Source organism: Micropterus dolomieu, linkage group LG05, assembly GCF_021292245.1.
Source record: "Micropterus dolomieu isolate WLL.071019.BEF.003 ecotype Adirondacks linkage group LG05, ASM2129224v1, whole genome shotgun sequence".
NCBI lineage: Eukaryota > Metazoa > Chordata > Actinopteri > Centrarchiformes > Centrarchidae > Micropterus > Micropterus dolomieu.
Window position 1 is genome coordinate 1,675,985 of NC_060154.1, and position 18,251 is coordinate 1,694,235.

The window sequence follows — 18,251 nt, forward strand, 5'->3', positions numbered from 1 at the left end:
GCTGACGCATCCCATTCCGGCCACAAACTGTTTCAGACTCTCCCCTCTGGCAGGAGGCTGCGGTGTAAATACACACACATGTAAATATCACTTCTTGTCATATCATGCACGAACCTGGCACATTGCACATATTTGTTGTTAATTGTTGTTGTTCCATTGTTGTTTTTATTTTTATTTTTATTTTTTTATATTGTCAGTTGTATTATTTTTCTATTTTTTATTTGTTATTCTTATATAACTTGCATTTGTTTATTGCATATTTATATATTTCTACATCTATTTATGTCAGCTGTATGTCTGTCTGCGTGTAGCAACTTATCACCAAAGCAAATTCCTTGTATGTGTAAAACACTACTTATATATAATAAAGCTCCTTCTGATTCTGATCACCATCTAAACCATCATCCAACTGATTATAACAACAGAATATCTTCTAATACACATGGAATGTAACTTTAAATTTGATGAAAAACAGTTATTACACAATTGCTTAAAAATAAACCAGGCGAATGTCCACGTTTTGGCCTTATATACTGTTTATACAGTATGTTCACTGGTATTGGCCTTTTTCTTCAAAACACGTACAACCACGTTTCAAAGAACATAAAGCTTCCAAAACATTGACATAATGATAAAAACAGTGACCATTAAACAATACAACAGCCAAAACAGCAAAGGTAAGTCAGCAGTTGTAACTGTATATGTAGATCGGTGCTATGTTATTATTATTATCTGGCTAATAACTCAGTGAGTTTAGTGATTTGAGTGATATGAGAGTTACACAGCTGATCAGAGCTGGAGCTGAGCTTTTCTAGATGAGCCTCCTAGCTTCACAGAGGTGTGTGGGATGAATAGGGTGACAAAATACTAAGATCAGAAATGGATTTCCCTTTTCAATTTTGTGCTTGATCTACGTCCTCTGTGCCGGGTAAATCTGGGCTTATGTTACTTGCTTACTTTTGATTCTTAAGTACATTCACTCAAGGCCACCTTTGGCAGTGCCCAGGAGGTCAACTGGCACCTAGGGTTGCCACCTTCAATACTGAAAAATAGGGGTTTGCCTGCCTTTTTTGCATATTTTGTCGTTTGTTATAGATTGTTAAAACCCTGTAACCATAAACACTTCAGACATTTGATTTGAAATGTGACTTCTGATGAGATCATTTCACTCATAAATCTTTCTCCCCATTGCAGCTGGAGCACTTCAGTGTGAAACCTGCGCAAATGAACTGTGTTCAAGCACAAAAACATCCACATGTTCTTCAGAGACGATGTGTATAACAGCTTCAAGTCAATGTAGTGTTTTCATTTTATCTGTTACTTTTCAGTGAAATACACGTCCAGCTGAGTTATGTGTTCTGTCTTCCAATATTAACAAACTGCACTTTGATTTTGTAGTTATTTCATTTACCCCTACACAACAGCAAATCTACATGGCATGTGCACCATCCTCCCTGTGTCCAGCTACAGGCTCTCAAACATTTTCTATGAACTTCGGTGTGTGGTGTCCGAACAATAATGCTGCGATGATGTGTTGAGAGGAAACCCGCTTGACACTGTTCTTGATCATAAAAGTTTATTACATCGAGGAGTTCAGCATCAATTACAAGCTCTGCAGCAGCTTGGAGAGTGACCCAGCCCGATGACCACTCTGTCTCTCTGTACATCAAACATAGCTTATATAGGATATGTTTAGGTATCTGAACCATAGAAGGATTTGAGTCTGCAAAATAAAGCTCCAACCCATAGAAGGGTACAGTACTATTCTGAGGTAACAAAACAAGGAGATAGAAGGGTTCAGTCCCTACATAACGACCGATCACTGCTCTCCCCTTAGGAGGTCACTGACCCTCTGTCCTGCTGCTTCAGTGCTATTTTGAACTATTATGAGTCAAATGCACATATATTGGACACCACAGGTGCTTTGAGTGAACTTGGATCTCTTTAGTGCTGCAACACTGATAACTGCAACACAGGAACTCCAGCTAGTAAGTACCATAGACTGGATATAAAAAGGTAAGTACACATGAATGAGTAGTTTAACATAAGAAAAGATACACATGAAATGTGGGGATAGAGCTTCTAAGGGAGTGCTGAAGGGAGGGGTATATTTGCTTGGCAAGTTCAAATGACAACAGCCCTTCTGCAGAATCGCTTACTCTCTCTTTAAATGTTTTCTCTTGCTCAAATAAATTATGTCATTCTTTTCTGTTTCATTCCCTGCTGCGCAGCCAAATAACGGCCTAAAGTGTTTCACTTGTGACCCCTCCACCTTTCAATGCACCTCTCAATTACAATGTCAGGGAGTGGAGGACCACTGCTTTCAAGTGAATGGTGAGTCTTTATTACAAATAATTGGACAAAGTTTGTCTCCACATGGGTTGTGAGGCAATTGTGAGTTGTGGAAAATCAACCAGTTTTGGAAAGTAATGGTGAGATTTTTTTACTTTTACTTACATTTCTGTTATATTGTTATGTTGTACATCTAATCAATTACATTTAAATGGTAATTATTGAATTTGCACTGCATTACAGTTGTATGACAGCTATGGTACAGATTAAGTTTTTATGACAGATCATTTTACAAGAATGTTATAGATCCAACAAGCCAGCAGTAGGTAAAGTAGTACTAATATAAGTTCCATCCTGACCAGTTAAATCAGCAGTAATTAGAAGCTGTCTAGTGAGACTCCTGCAATTGACATTTTTCACATGCTGTCATGCCACACATCAATTATCTCATGCAGCAAAAAACAAATGTGTGTGTATATTTATATATGTATATATATACACACACACACACACACATATATATAAATATATATAGGATTCTTGACCTGCATTACTTGCTCTATCTTTATCTTTCAACTATGTTTATTGTTAAACACCAAAACATTACATTAATCTGACGCTTTTATCCAAAGCGACTTACAATTGCTATATATGTCAGAGGTCGTCCGCCTCTGGAGCAACGAGGGGTTAAGTGTCTTGCTCAGGAAAACAATGGTGGATGGGTCACAGTGGGGGATTGATCCTGGGTCTCTTACACCAAAAGCACATGTCTTATCCATTGCGCCACCACCAAAGTAAATTCTTTGTAAACATACTTGGTTGATTCTGATTCTATTAAAAACAAAAAATAAATGTCATACTTCAAGTGGACTTTTTGTCATCTGGTGACTTTTGTGTTCTGATATTTAGGACAAAGAAATGACTTCTCATTGAGGGTACCAGTTATAAAGGAGGCGGTGGTGTGAGTGGTTAGTGTTGAAATGATATTGTTGTGAGCCAGGTTCAGGTGTGAAGAAGTTTCGGAGACTGATAAAGACTTAACATAGCTTTATTGAGCCCGGACGAGGAGATACAGCATACAACATGTGAACACGTCAAATGCCAACACCAAATCTGAAGGATAACATCTTGTGGTCCCATTTATGTTTCTGTCTTCCCCCCTAGTGCCTGTAGGTTTCTCTATTAGGTTTATCTTTCACCTGGAACAACTATCCGATGTTTAGACTCCAATGCTTCGTCATATTGGAATCTCTCACTATCCATTAGTTGTACTCTAATCTGTGGAGCCAGTTAGTTCTTGTAAACATTCTTGTATGGCTCAACCTTGTAAGATTCCCAGAGAACACTGATATCTGCTAGCTTGACGTCTGAGCTACTGTCTCTAACTAATCAGTCTATTGTTGTCAGAAGTATGTGTCAGAAATACCTAAAGCTAGAATGTCAAACACTTATGGGTTCAGCTACATTACTGTAAGCTAGACCTGTCTTACCTTTCCCTGTTTCATCTATTAAGACACCTGAGAAATATTCTCAACAGTCAGGATTGTTTGACCTGAGGGATGATGAATGTTCTATGGATGTAGGTGCACTCTCAAAACAGCAACACTTAGGATGGGTCAATGAATCCCAACCCAATCGCATCTCACGCAATTGCAAAAATGCAAAACTGCGATTTTGCATACAATAGACACGGCTTTTCCAAAGCGTGTATATGTGACACCTGAGCATGAGAACAGGCTGATGAATCCAGTGATGTATATTAAGGAATCTTGACTCCGCGACCTCACACACACACACACACACACACCAGGAACACACAAATGTCCCCACACTGCTTTCCACCGATTCATGTTTTCTGATATTACACTACTTTGGTTTGATTATTAGGGCTAATGTTAATGTATTCATTATAATTTTAGATAATAGTTAAGGCTACTATATAGCAGTAGTATAATATTAATTCCAGTTTGACACAACAGCTGTTTCATTTTTGTGGTTTGATGTTATTCAATAAATTATTGTGCAATAAAAATGCTCTACATGGTGGTTAGTCTGTCATTTGTTAATGCTGAGTACTAACGTTAATAATCATTACCATTCATGCAGAATAATGAGTTCAACATTTCAAAGGTTTGCTGTAGCTCATCAACCTTTCATAATGTCCCGCCCTGTCCAGGCTGTGATTGGTCGGTTCATGACATTGACGTGCAACTTTATGCACACGGCTGCATGAAAGGAATGAGGACGAGTAGAGAGGGAGAAGCTCGGGTGTTTCTCCCTCCTCTATTCTTCCCCATCCGCTCCTCTTCTCAGCTTATGAGAAGTGCCGGTATGCAAGAGAAGTTCTTTGTACGCCTAAGACAAAAGATTTACTGGTATTGCATACCGCTGACTACTGGTTTGAAGTCAGCTGCAGCTATAATAAGTCAGTGAGTCCTGCCCTATGACATCACCTCATTGATAACTGCACCAACTGCTGCACAATTCCACCAGCTAATGTGACCCATATTACTATCCTGTGTAGCCTACCGCTGGTATTATTATAAGAAATTATGTAATGGTACAAAGTAAATTTGGGTTATTTGGTTATACACCTATAGCAGGGGTTCCCAAAATTTTTAGCTTGCGACCCCCAAAATAACGGTGCCAGTGACTCGTGATCCCCCATTAGTCCAATTTCATTGCAGGAGTTTCTGAAGACCTGGGTAATGTGTTGTGCTGCCACAGATGAAATGTGTTCAAAGTGAAGACAAATCTGAAGCGTGTCCTGATGTCTTTACTGCATGAACCTGGGAGAAAATCTGACAAGCAGCCAAGAGATAGTGCAGAGCAGGGCCGGCCTGTGGCATAGGCGACATAGGCGGTTGCCTTGGGCGCAAAATGTCAGGGGGTACCGCAAGAGAAGGTTTTCAGCTTGGCGAAAATCAATTCAGCCCATCTGCTGTGACACCGGCGTACGCCAAGATAGTAGGCTAAATAAGTGCACCTGTGAGTCCAGACAGTTGTGACAAGTCGTGTCGTTGTGTAGAATGTTGCGATATAAACATCTAAAACCTGAGGCGCAGCCTTGCTCTGTTTGGGACTGTGAGCAGCACAGCACCGAATCTGCTGAGGTTAACGTGTGGATTTGTGGTGAGTGTTTTCCAGTTTCGGTTTCACATGCAACATGCAGTCTGTGGACTTAGTGGATCAAACGGTCTAAAGGGGATAATTCCAGTGGAGCAATAAGTAATGCACAGCAGAGTATAGGGCAGGTAGACTTAAAATTAAAAGCCAGGAAGTGCAAGCCTTCACAGAACACATCAACTCTATGGACAGTAACATCAAGTTCACATAAGAAGATGTTCACAACAACAGTTTGGCCTTCCTGGACTGCCCTGTACACATTGAAGAGGACAGGAGCCTGCAGATTGGTGTTTACAGAAAACCCACACACACAGACCAATACCTACTCTTCGATTCACACCACCCACTGGAGCACAAGCTAGGGGTCATGAGAACCCTGCACCACAGAGCGGAAAACATACCAACAAGAGCCCAAGCCAGAGAGAAGGAACAGAACCACCTGAAGGGGGCACTTACAACCTGTGGATACCCTAAATGGACCTTTGTGAAAACAGCCACAAGATCCAAGAAGAACAAAACTACAGGGGAGGAGGAAAAGAAGGTCAAACGCAACAACATTGTTGTTCAGTCTTGGCCAGGGGTAGTCTTAACGACTCTTTGTCCTCTCATCAACTTTGTAAACACTCACTTTCAACATTGACTTGTTTTTTGTGACTTTTCATATCATTAACATGCCTTTTCACCTTAACCAGCAGTTTTATTTTGAAAGTGTAACCGGACGTTGCATTTATATTCAGGGTGGCCGCCAGGAATTTTGGGCCCCATGACAAAAAAAATCAAATTGGAACCCCTCTGCGCAGCTATTGTCACCACTTCTCTAAGACTGAACTGTCCCATCAAAAGCTTTACATAACTCTAATTAAAGGCTTGCAAGTGACTGGCTTCCTGTAGTTAAATAAGTTAATAAGCATAATATTTACTGCTCTGTACATGCAAGTCTGCATACAGGATGCAGTTCATTATTTGCTTCTCAAATAAATTGCCCTTCATGATGGGAATAATAAAGTCTGTATCTATAGATGTCATTAACGTCCATAATTCAATCTAAATGAACATATATAACTGGATTATTTTAATATACTGTAAATTAATAGCAGAGTCCCAAATAGCCGCCTATCTCCTTTACTGGCCTGGTGTTGGAACACATTTTGACAAACGCCTCCCTCAATTTAACAGCTGGTCTAGTTCTTATAGAAGTTCTTTGGGTGTATAAAACCTCCTAAACCTCGCGGGGTCACCCTCTTTAGCTGCTTCTAAGCTGCTTAGATCGTTAATCCAAATATTATTATTTAAACATATGGTCAATATGTCCATATGAACATGCTACACATCTTTGGATCGGTTAGATTCTCCACAATTCAATAGTTCAGTTCATTTAAGGGAAACAACAAGCCCCAAAGTCTAATTCTTAAAGATTTACAGGTGTAACCTGCCTGGGACAAGAGATGAAAGGGGGGAAAAAGTGCGACTCCTGTTACCTTTGAAGCCTCGTTAAGCCCGAATTTGTCCGTTCCTTGATTATTATATTCCTTTAGTCTGTAAGAGTCCACCGATCAAAAGAATCAAAACAGCTTTTCATCAAAATGAATCCAAGTTGTGAATCCTATCATGTGAAGTCCATCGCTCTCTGTCTGCTAACTTCTCTCATCCTGCACCGTGTTGTTGTCCTGATGTTACTTCAAAATAAAAGCTCATAAGCTGTCTGTCGGAGCTAGACTAAATGAATGACATTTGATTTTTATACAAGTGTTATTGTTTTTGAAATAAATAAACTGTTTCATAGTAGTTTTAGTTTTGTGCAAAAGGAATTAAAGGCCTGTCCCATATGGACGCCTGTCCCAAATATAGGCAGGGTCAATTCAGTGATTTTAATCGGCCGTTATTCGGAAGGTCGGCGGTTCAATCCCTGGCTCCCCCTGGTTGCGTGTCGAAGTGTCCTTGGGCAAGATACCGAACCCCGATTTGCCCCTGGCAGTGTATGAATGAGTGTGACTGTTAATTTCCGTTTGAGCACTTAGGCTCAGTGTATGAATGTGTGTGACTGGTGAATGCAGATGTACTGTAAAAGCGCTTTGAGTGGTTGAAAAGACTAGAAAGGCGCTATACAAGTACGGAGCATTTACATTTACATTCACTAGTCTGTAGCTAGCTAGCTTATGTCACTGTGGACGTTAAGCCAACAGGTTAACACCACTCACAGACTAAAAGCCGCCCACCTTTCTTGGTGAAAAACTGGGTTACAGAGTGACAACCTTTCCTTTGTCTTTCCTCTCTGTCTTTTCTCTCTTTCCTTTTTTGAAAACCGGATTTTGGTTTACTAGGCAACATTGTGTTCACTGTATTTCTGGTGCATCTACTGACTGCATCTGAACACCATCACTGATACAGTGGCTGTGTCCGAAATCACCGACTACCTCGCCATTTTGTAGTGGTGTCCGAATGTATAATGAGAATTAATATACCCTATATAGTCCACTCAGTGTATCCCAGAATGCATTTAGAAAAGTAGTGTACAACCGATGGTCACTAACCAAGCCCTACATACATCATGCATTGCGCTGATAGAAAAAAATGATTGTCCGACGGCAATGATGTAATCAACCACGCCAAAATAACGATCGGTGTAGTGTCCAAAAGTGTTTTAATAATGCAAGTGAGCTCCCTAGTGTTCTACATACAACTCCCTACATAGGGGGCAAGGAGTAGTTAATGACACAGCCAGTGTGCTAAAGCAGGACCAAACCATTTCATGTAGATACAGGGGGGTGGTCGGTCAATATGGAGGTTTACTTTTTGGTCAATTTTTGTTTTGCCAAAAACAAGCAAAAACAAAGATAATTCATTTTATTCTTATATTTAAAATATATTTATACTCAATGATGATGGTTTATATAATGTATAATATAATTTGATATTAGATGATAATTATTTTTTGGGGCCCCTGTCAGTCAGGGGCCCTTTGAATTGTCCTAACTTTCCCCCCCAATACGGCGCCCATGTCTGTGTATAGCTGAGTGAGGCTAACAGACAGCAGTCACTCAGCTAGGAGTGACAGCGTCCAGAGCCGCCTGTCAATCAAAGCGGCCACGCCCCTAATAATGCAGAACTTTCAAGCTTAATATAATTTAAACAGGTGAGTTATAAAAAAAACTCAATTAGCAATATAACATTTTTTGAACCAGGCTGTATACATGTTTTATTCTGCTGTAAAGTTGGGCATTTTAACATGGGGGTCAATGGAGATTGAATCCCTCCTGCAGCCAGACTCAAGTGGCCACTTGATGTATTACAGGTTTTTGGTCTTCTGGAAGTCTGACGCTTGGTCATAACACTATGTATAGCCTTTAATGTTCACCCAAAGGAACAGATTAGCCAAGTAGCCTTAATCAAATAAATAAATTGATTTATAAGTTATACAAATGAATCATTACATTAGAATGAATCACAGCATTCTAAGTATTAATGTATGATTAAGAGGCAGAAATACGACAAGTATATTTAACATTTAGGCTACACTATTTGTTAAGTTTAGCTATCCTTAAAATGACAGTTCAAAAACTCCAGACATTTTATTTTGAAGGCGACTGGTCTCTATTTGTGGTTTACACTTTCTTGTTAAATTTTCATTGTGTAAGTTGGATAATTGAACAAGCCGATGCTTTGGTGCGCTTAATTGCATTGCACGTCTTCATTCAATGCGACAATAACACAGCATAGTGTTAAGGCAGCATCTGCTCTTGAAAAATGAGCTCACACGTGTACATACACAAGTAGGACAATGAGATTAGGAAATACCCCCTAAACTGGCTGTTTTCATTATACAATGTGAACAACAGCATATGAATTATACGTCATGCACGGACCTTCAAGGAAGTAATTTCTTTTAAAGTCATCCTGTATTTCTAGTAATACATTAACAAACTGCATTCAAGACGCACCTAGATTTGCTAAAAACTTTGGCATCCTGTCATCTTCTGACAAGCTCTGTTTAAATTGTGTAACCCGGATAAAGCTTAGTGTTTCTCTTTTAACCCTAAATGGGAACACCCAATCCCTGATGTATGCATGTTTTCGTCATTTGTGCGGTGTATATAAAAGGTGCAGTATCATCATCATGAAACACTGATCCACAGTACTTACCTGATCATCATGATGAAGCTGATCCTTTCTCTGACTCTCATCTGGGCGCTCTCCAGCACAGGTAACTCCACTTATTATCACATTAGAGTTTCTGCAGGGAGCAAAATATAAAGGTTTGAAGACGTTAATTTTGCCTGAAAGCTTTTTTTTGTTGTTGTTGAAAAGATTCAAAATATTAACAGATTATTTTTAAATGAACCAGAACCGAAACTTTTAGACTTTATTGATCCTACTGAAAAAAGATTGGAAATAACTACTGTTTGTAACAGCCATTGTGTCTTTTTAAATGCTTCTGCACAACAAGAAGAAAAACACGTTTCAACATTTATAGATCATCAAAACCTGTAACCCTAAACTCATCAGACGTTTGATTTGACATTTGACTTGTGATGTGATCACTGAGTTGACAATTTTTCTCCCCATTGCAGCTGGAGCACTTCAGTGTCTACGCTGCGCAAATCCAGACTGTTCAAACACAGTAACATCAACATGTTCTTCAGAGACCATGTGTACAACAGCTTTGATTCAAAGTAATGTTTTCTTCATGTGATCTCTTACTTTTCAGTGAAATACATTTAATGCCAGTTATGTGTTCTGACTTCCAACATTAACAAACTGCACTTTGATTTTGTAGCCCCTTCATTTGGAGTTACAGTCCCGCAAATCATCAAGGCGTGTGCACCATCCTCCGTGTGTCCAGCTACAGGCTCTCAGGCATTTTCATTTAACGCGGGTCTTGTGCAGATAGTTGCATCTCTTCGGTGCTGCAACACAGATAAATGCAACACAGACAATCTAACTGGTAAGTCCAAATTGAAAAGTAGCTCATTTAATTTGAGAGACAAAATAAAAAACAGAACAAAGAATGCTGGCATCCTGCGTTCTACTTTCACTTTGTGACACAAATGTTTTCTCTTACTCAAATGAATGATGATGTTCTTTTCTGTTTCAGAGCCTGTTCTTCAGCCAAACAGCCTAAAGTGTTTCACTTGTGACCCCCTCATTTCTCACTGCAACTCATCTCAATTACAATGTAAGGGAGTGGAGGACCGCTGCTTTAAATTGAATGGTGAGTCTTTCTGATAAATTATTGAACATAGTTTGTCTCCACATGGGTTGTGAGGTAATTGTGAGGTGTGGAAAAAGTTGAGATATTTGTACTTTAACTTAAATTTCTGTTATATTTTATGTTATACATCTAATTAATTAAATTTCAGAGGTAATTATTGTACTTTCACTGAACTACATTTGTATGACAGCTATTGTGGCCAGTTACTTTACGGATTAAGATTTTATAACAGATTATTTTACAAGAACGTTATAGATCCAACAAGCCCACAGTAGGTAATATAAGGATGCTTTCACACCTAGACCTTTTTATTTTGTTCCCGGAACAGATACTTTGAATTAAATTTGAATACATCACATGTGTTCACACCGCATTATTGTAAAGCATCACCATCGATCTCCTGGCCCTGTATGCTCCACCGCCCCATTGCGCTGTGAACGGTTTGTGAACTGATTTCTTCTTCTCTTAATAGCGGATTTGCCGTGATATTTCTCTCGCTTCCGGGCTTTACCTGGTAACCCCGTGTTTTACGTCATACCGCTATGAGCTGTGGACAATTCCCTCAGCCAAAGTCTGCAGAAATGCGGACTTACGGACTTCCCGGGAACGCGCCTCAAAGTCTGGGGTCTGGCTCGTATGGGGTTACCTGGGGAAGCCAGGAAGCGAGAGAAATATCACGGCAAATCCGCTATTAAGAGAAGAAGAAAATAGTAAACGAACAAGCATAGACACCAACGCTGATGTCAAAATGGTTGAAAGTTTTCTTAACTTAAGATGCTGCATAGAACACATTAAGTCAGAGGAATGCAACCATCATATGACATACTTAGTTTATTCAACTGTTTATTTTAGTTTTTGCTTGGTGATGCTGTTTGACTATAGTGTATTGATTAATTACAAATATATATTGACATTTAGGCTACCTCTCCTCCACTCACTGTAGGACAAGAGCCCGCAGGACTTAAAAATAAGGCAAAAACATAAAATAAAAAGTGTGCAACGTGTTTCAGCGTCGTCAAGGTAACGTGATAAAGTGGCAAAGGGCTGTCCCGTTCCTGTTTACAGCATTTTGAGCCCTCACAGCCTCTTGCACTCAATCGCTTTCCAAGTGACGTCGGTAAAGTCTGAGAGGGTTCAGGGCTTAGGGGGGACTTTGGGATTGGGCCCACCTCTTCTGAGCTATCTCAGCTCGTTGTTTTGTTCCGGTTCAGAGTGTGATTGTTGTGTTCACATATTACCAAACGAACCGAGCCAAAGGGGAAACGCCCCCTTGCCCGAGAGCTGCACTGCATTATATTCTGTCATGGTTTTAAATTTTGAATTGTCACCTGCCACCTAAATTTTGTTTCTTTTACATAGATAAAAACATTTCCACCATACATTGGTGCTGAAAAATTCACCAGAACACAGGAAATGAAGTGTTCTTTGTGAATTTTCATATAATTCAGCATTGGAGAGTTCTTAAAAAATAGCGTTAAAATCTCGTCTCGCTCTCGTGAACCCAATCACGTGTCTCCTCTCGTGAGTCAAGTGTCTCGTAAGTGCTTAACCGTGTAAATTTTAATGAATCGACTAAAGTAACGCAGATCAAAATCCCATCCTTTCTTTACTGAACACTTCTGTGTTTTGGCGCTTCAGCCTGCTCTGTTGTTGCAGTGCTGCGCTCCTGTACCACAGCTTGGCTCTACACTTCGAGCATTTTGCTGCAAATGCAAAGAAAATTTGTGTGATCAGTTAAAGACTTTAACCGCTCTTTAAGTGAGGTAATAAAAATAACATGTACAACTGCCGACTTGTGTCTATATTGACTACTCTCTCCAAGGTACAGGAAAGACTTGTTTATAGTAATCTAATCAAAAAAACTAATATTCTTGTCCCATTACAGTACTTTAGAAAATATAACACCACATGTATGACGATTCTCGCTATTGATGGAGGTGACTGCGGAGTTGGAGTCTTCCTTGATTTATCAAAAGCATTTGACACTATTGACTTTGAAATTCTTCTCAGCAACCTTCAAAATGACTATGGTGGATACATGGCTTTAATGCATGCAGTTACCTTTAAATACAAACTAAACAAATTACAAAATCTTCCATTCGAATAGAAAATGAAATAACATTGACCATGTTTGTGTCAAAATAAATGGTAGAGCTATTGAGAGAGTTCCCCAAATTCCTGGGGATACATATCGATGGGTTTATGAACTGATAAAAAAAATGTCCAAATATGTTATTTTTCAAATTGAGACATTTTCTTCCATTCAAAGCAATCGTAACTTTATACAGGTCTTTATTTGAGCCTCACCTAAATTACTGTAATGTCACATGGTGCAATACTTGTTGGAGTTACCCAATGAAAGGACAGATTTTACAGAAGAAAGTAATACATGCCATTTCATGGTCCAAGATAAATGCTCCCATGGCCCAAAGATTGTTTATGAGGTTATGAAGCTCCACTCTGTACGAAGTTTTTCTGTAGTTCCAACCAATCTAATAGATTAATGTTCTTCTAGTTGATTTCATCACGTCAGGTTAAAGAATGGTTTTCTACCACTTAAATGCTCATCCACCTCGTATCAATAATTCAAGCTTTTATACGTTACTATACATGTAATTAGGAACTTCAGTATATGGATAAAGAACCTCTTGAAAAATAAAATGCGTCAGATTTAGTAGCTGTCAGAAATCTGTTTGATCAACATTTAGGTGAATGTAAGTATCGGATCAGATTTGGTGGCAGATACTCAGTATTAAAGGACTTGGATGGGTATCAGGACCAAAAACATGTAATGGTGTAATTGTACATCGTGACATTGTTACTTTAACTTGTGTGAAGGATCTGAATACTTCCTGAAGTTACTTAACAAAAAATAATGTATCTGTAGTAAAACATTGTTTTTTTTTATCTTTAGTGACGACTGGAGGCAATACTTCTCCATTCTCTGGCTGTGCATCTGCAAACCTGTGTGCACTTGGTGACAGCCTGAGTAGCCTACCTCTCTTGCAAAGTTTTGGTAACATCAGTAAACCATCCTGTTGTGGGACCAGTTTGTGTAATGCTGTTACAACAACTGCCAGTGACGCCGGCTGTATGAGTCTGCTGCTGGGAGTCCTCATCTTTACCCTCCGTTTTTTTGAAGCCTGATTTTGGGTTTACTGCTCTCTTACATCTGAAGTTGGCAGTTAGTGGGGCTAGAAAATCCAAATTAAGAATTCAGGGATGGAGTCTGGATGAAGCTGAGGTGGGACTCAAAGGCAGAAATGATATAGACACACAAACACACAACAGAGGGGATACTACCTTTTTCATGGCTTTAATTTACTGGGTACATAATCAAAAGAAATAATAGATTTCTTAATTAAATCTAATTTAATGCTGTAACATTATATTAAATTTGAGGTTTTGTAGCAAATTGTACAATTATATTACTCCATTTTAGAAAAATAAGAATCTTTGATATTAATGTAAGACTCAATATGAGAAGGATTGTTGACACTCTATTATTGTTTAACCTTTTGTTGTGAATTATTTTGGAGCATTATAGCCTAAATTGTTATCATTAATTACTAGAGCAATGGTGGTCTACATTGTCATCATTTAAATGTTATTTTATAGTGTAAAGTTAGGATCACAGTGTGAAAACTCTACAGCTCTGAGTGTGTGTGCTCCTTTCTGTATCTAGCTGCCCAGGCACATGTGTGTGTGTGAGCAAGTTCATGTGCTTTGGGAGAAAAGGGAGGGAGCACAGTGAGGCAGCATCAAAAACACTTGAAAAGGAAAATATAGAAGCAGATTTTGTGAAAATTGTATTACAAAACATACTATCAATATAGTCCATCACAGTAAGAATGTCCTGTTTCTAGCATGGAGCACAAACGACACCAGTTTATTCCACAAAAGTCAGGTTATGGAAGAAATGGTATGATCAAGCGGAGTGCATGCAAAAGACACAGAGGGGAGGAGCAGGCAGTCAGGGACTTTCCCAGACTCAGGTGCAGTAGGAAAGAGAGCCAAGAGATGATGTGAAGCCAAGAAACAGAGCTATAAAAGGAGGTCCAAAAGGAGGTGAAAGTCGTTACATGGTTTTCATGTCGACTCAGGTCTCTGTTCTGGTAACAGAATACGGCTCTATTTTGCACCGATCTCTGACACACTCCGGTGGAAATTTTGTATTCTAATTGGTGTCTGTTTTTGTTGATAATAAAAATGTTGGTAAAGGTTCAAGCTTTCTTATCTGGCCCAAGTCTTGAATTTTTACACGACATTACTTTTTTGTATCTTATTATCAATTTTATGGATGATTCTTGATCTGCAGTATTTCCTCTGTCTTTATCTGTCTTATATTTTTATCTACTATGTTGTTAAGCACCAATACACCAAAACAAATTCTTTGTATGTTAACCGACTTACCAATAAAGCTGATTTTATTTAAAACAAAATATGTTTTTATGACTTTTTTTCATACTTTAAGTGGACTGTGTCATCTGGAGACTTTTGTGCTCTGATATTGTCACAGTACAGGTGCAAAATTCAAATCTAATTGCCAGTCAGCAGTGAGTTACTCAGTAACTCGTTAGGCCTACTGTGATTGGTGGATTATGCCTCTGCTCAGCGGCGGATTGGTGGCTGCAGTTCCAGCTGATGGTAAATGATTGGCTAAATAAACTGGAAAGGCTTGTGATCAGGGGGGATAGTGCTGAATTGGTTAAGCTGTTATTTAAAAGACAGGAAACTATTTGTGAAGTTGGGAGATTACACATCTGAATGTGTGGACATTGCGTGTGGTGTCCCCCAGGGGTCAGTGTTGGGACCAAAAATATTTATCCTCTACATAAACGACATTTGTAAAGTATCTGATCTACTCACATTTGTATTATTTGCCGACGACACAAACATCTTTTAGTTCTGGTCAGAATTTACAGCAACTCCTGGACTGACTCCTGGTTTGACACAAATAAGTTAACATTAATTTGAGCAAAACTAAATTCGTGATATGTGGCAATTGTAAATCAATCAATCAAATTCAATTACAGATTGAGGTTGTTAATATAGAAAGAGTGTATGAAATGAAACTCCTTGGAGTGATTATAGACGACAAGATTTGCCGGAAATCTCACATAAAACATATCCAAACAAAAACGTCTAAGTATTTCAGTCCTGGCTAAAGCTAATCACATTCTAGATTACAGATCACTCCACATGTTGTATTGTTCACTGGTGTTACCGTATTTAAATTACTGTGTAGAGGTTTGGGGTAACACACATCAAAATTTATTGCAATTGTTATTTATACTTCAAAAAAGAGCAATGAGAATAACACTGGATATATTTGGAACACACCAACTCATTATTTTCAAGAAAATCGCTTGAAGCGCTGTTGCGAAAACCTATCAGCGGTGTTTTCGGTGAGATTGTCCAAACGTCACCGGCTGCTACGAAGCGGTGTTTGGAGAGGACCAGGCGAGCGGACAGATGACAGTCCACTGGCCAATGTGGAGCTGCTAAAGAACGTGGAAGTGGACGGGGAGCAGCGCTGCAGCTTTCGGATAAACACCAGTAGTCGGTCTTGATTCTGCTCTGACAACTACGCTGTTTACCAGCGGGAGGAGATCAGAGTTAACTGGTTTTATTAAATTAGCTTTTTACTTTAGTTTTTGGAATTACAACTTGATTTATCTTCACACACGCTTGATGGCAGCTAGCTTCCGTGCACATCCGGTTCCACTGTTGTTGTTAGCATCGGATGGCACCAGAGTTCTGCAGGTTCAGAGTTAATTTTTATATAAAAGCTGGACATTACTTGGAGAAAAGAAAGCGAGGAATGTGAACTACCTGATCGAGTTTAGAAAATGTGTGTCTGTAACTTTATTCCAGCTGTCGTTGTACTTTACTGTGAACAGGGTTAGCGTAGCATAGCCCTGATCAATCCGAACTCCATTCAGAAAACACGTATTTTGAAAGTTGTCGTCCTGCTGTCTTGCTGACAAAGCATGAATTCATATTCATATTGTAGTTATTTCGGCATCAGTTTGATCCGTTTATTGCAATTAAATCACAGCCAAGGGTTTACTTTGTGTTCATATAGCTGTAGTATTCACGGGCTGTGTTTATTTGCATAATGTCCAGCAGTCAAACTCGCTCAAGTACAGCGAGGCGAATATTGAATTCGCTTTCGTTGGGAACGCACCTTAAGGGATTACTACACTATATTACCAAAAGTATTAGGACACCCCTCTGAATCATTGAATTCAATCAATCAGTTGTTTCAATCACTTCCGGGATTCTCAGGAACTCAAGCATGGTACAGTGTAGGTTGCCACCTGTGCAGTAAATCCATTCTGTAAATTTCCTCACTACTAAATATTCCATGGTCAACTGTTAGTGGTATTATTTCAAAGTGGAAGTGATTGGGAACAACAGAAATTCAGCCACAAAGTGGTAGACCCCATAAAATCTCAGAAGCTGAAATGCACAGTATGCCGAAGTCGCCAGCTTTCTGCAGAGTCAATCGCAACAGACCTCCAAATGTTGTGGGGCCTTCGGATTAGCTGAAGAACAGTGCGTAGAGTAGTACAGTAGCTTCATGGAACACCGAATGCAAAACAAAGCGTCGGATGCAGTGGTGTAAAGCACACCACTGGACACTTGAGCAGTGAGGACGTGTTCTGTGGAGTGACAAATCACGCTTCTCTGAATGGCACGAAGAAGGTCGAGACGCCGGACCTTATGATGTTCAAGTCGGCTGCCAAAAAGCTAAAAGAAGAATGGAAGAAGAGATAGGCGTTCTACAGAGGTCTGGCGTTCAGTATGGTTAAGACCTACGCTGCCGACATCTTGTCCTGTCAGGTTTTGGTGAAAGTACAGTGTACTCTCACCCAGTGGTGTTGTGGCCTGCACAGTGGGATTTGGCGCTGGTTTTACGCACCCTGACCAGCGATCTAGCTGCCCTCTCTGTGTCTCCCGTCATGCCTCAGGATCTAGGGTGATGGCAGCTCAGCTGTCCTGCGCCCTAATCCTGCTTTATGCCTCAGAGCTTCTTTCCTCCCCCCATGGGTCTGAGGATGGAGCTGTCCCACCTCCTCTGCCCTGTGTGCACGCTGTCCTGCTACGTGGCCCGCACGGCCGGCCGGCATCATTCGCAGCTCCTGTTCGTGCACTACAGGGGACAGTCCAAGGGGCAACGAGCTACAGAGCACACACTGTTTAATAACCACAAGCACATCCACACAATTAAACAGGTAGGCCTACTCAGCGGCGACCTGTCCCCGACATGATAACAGCCTTTAAAACAGCAGCCACTGAAAAAGCACTTGTAAAGTTACTCACTTATTTGAAAGGCCTTCGACGTGCCTGCATTGAGCAAAATTGGCGACAATGTCCTCAGTAATCCAAAACTTATTTGAGAGCTTTGCAACCCTCTCCTCCTGTTCTTTTCTCTGCTGTCTCTTCTTGAAACGACTTTTATGTGTGAATAGCATGGCTGCTTGCTTGCACGTGTGCTCCGCTAGTCTACTTGTCAGATTTTGTGTTTCACTCGGTTTCTGGAGTCTTGTCACATGATCAAATAGAAAGATTGGGCAGCCATATACATATTACCCAGCAATCATCACTTCATTTCTTG

The 18,251-nt window shown here is 39.8% G+C and overlaps 1 protein-coding gene across 3 annotated transcripts in view; it reads left to right on the forward strand.

Annotated features, from left to right (window-relative positions):
- Positions 1–13,886, forward strand: part of LOC123971211 (urokinase plasminogen activator surface receptor-like) — a 38,573-nt gene extending 24,687 nt beyond the window's left edge. The window contains exons 1-6 of one of the 3 annotated variants that reach the window (XM_046049917.1): positions 2,227–2,334; positions 9,517–9,619; positions 9,987–10,088; positions 10,193–10,360; positions 10,511–10,627; positions 13,542–13,886. In XM_046049917.1, coding sequence (XP_045905873.1) covers positions 2,332–2,334; positions 9,517–9,619; positions 9,987–10,088; positions 10,193–10,360; positions 10,511–10,627; positions 13,542–13,774 — 726 coding nt within the window. In that variant the 5' untranslated portion in view covers positions 2,227–2,331 and the 3' untranslated portion in view covers positions 13,775–13,886. Of the gene's footprint in view, positions 1–2,226; positions 2,335–9,516; positions 9,620–9,986; positions 10,089–10,192; positions 10,361–10,510; positions 10,628–13,541 lie in introns of those variants that run through there. The other 2 variants (XM_046049916.1, XM_046049918.1) reach the window with 2 other exon arrangements.
- The last annotated feature ends 4,365 nt before the right edge of the window (positions 13,887–18,251 follow it).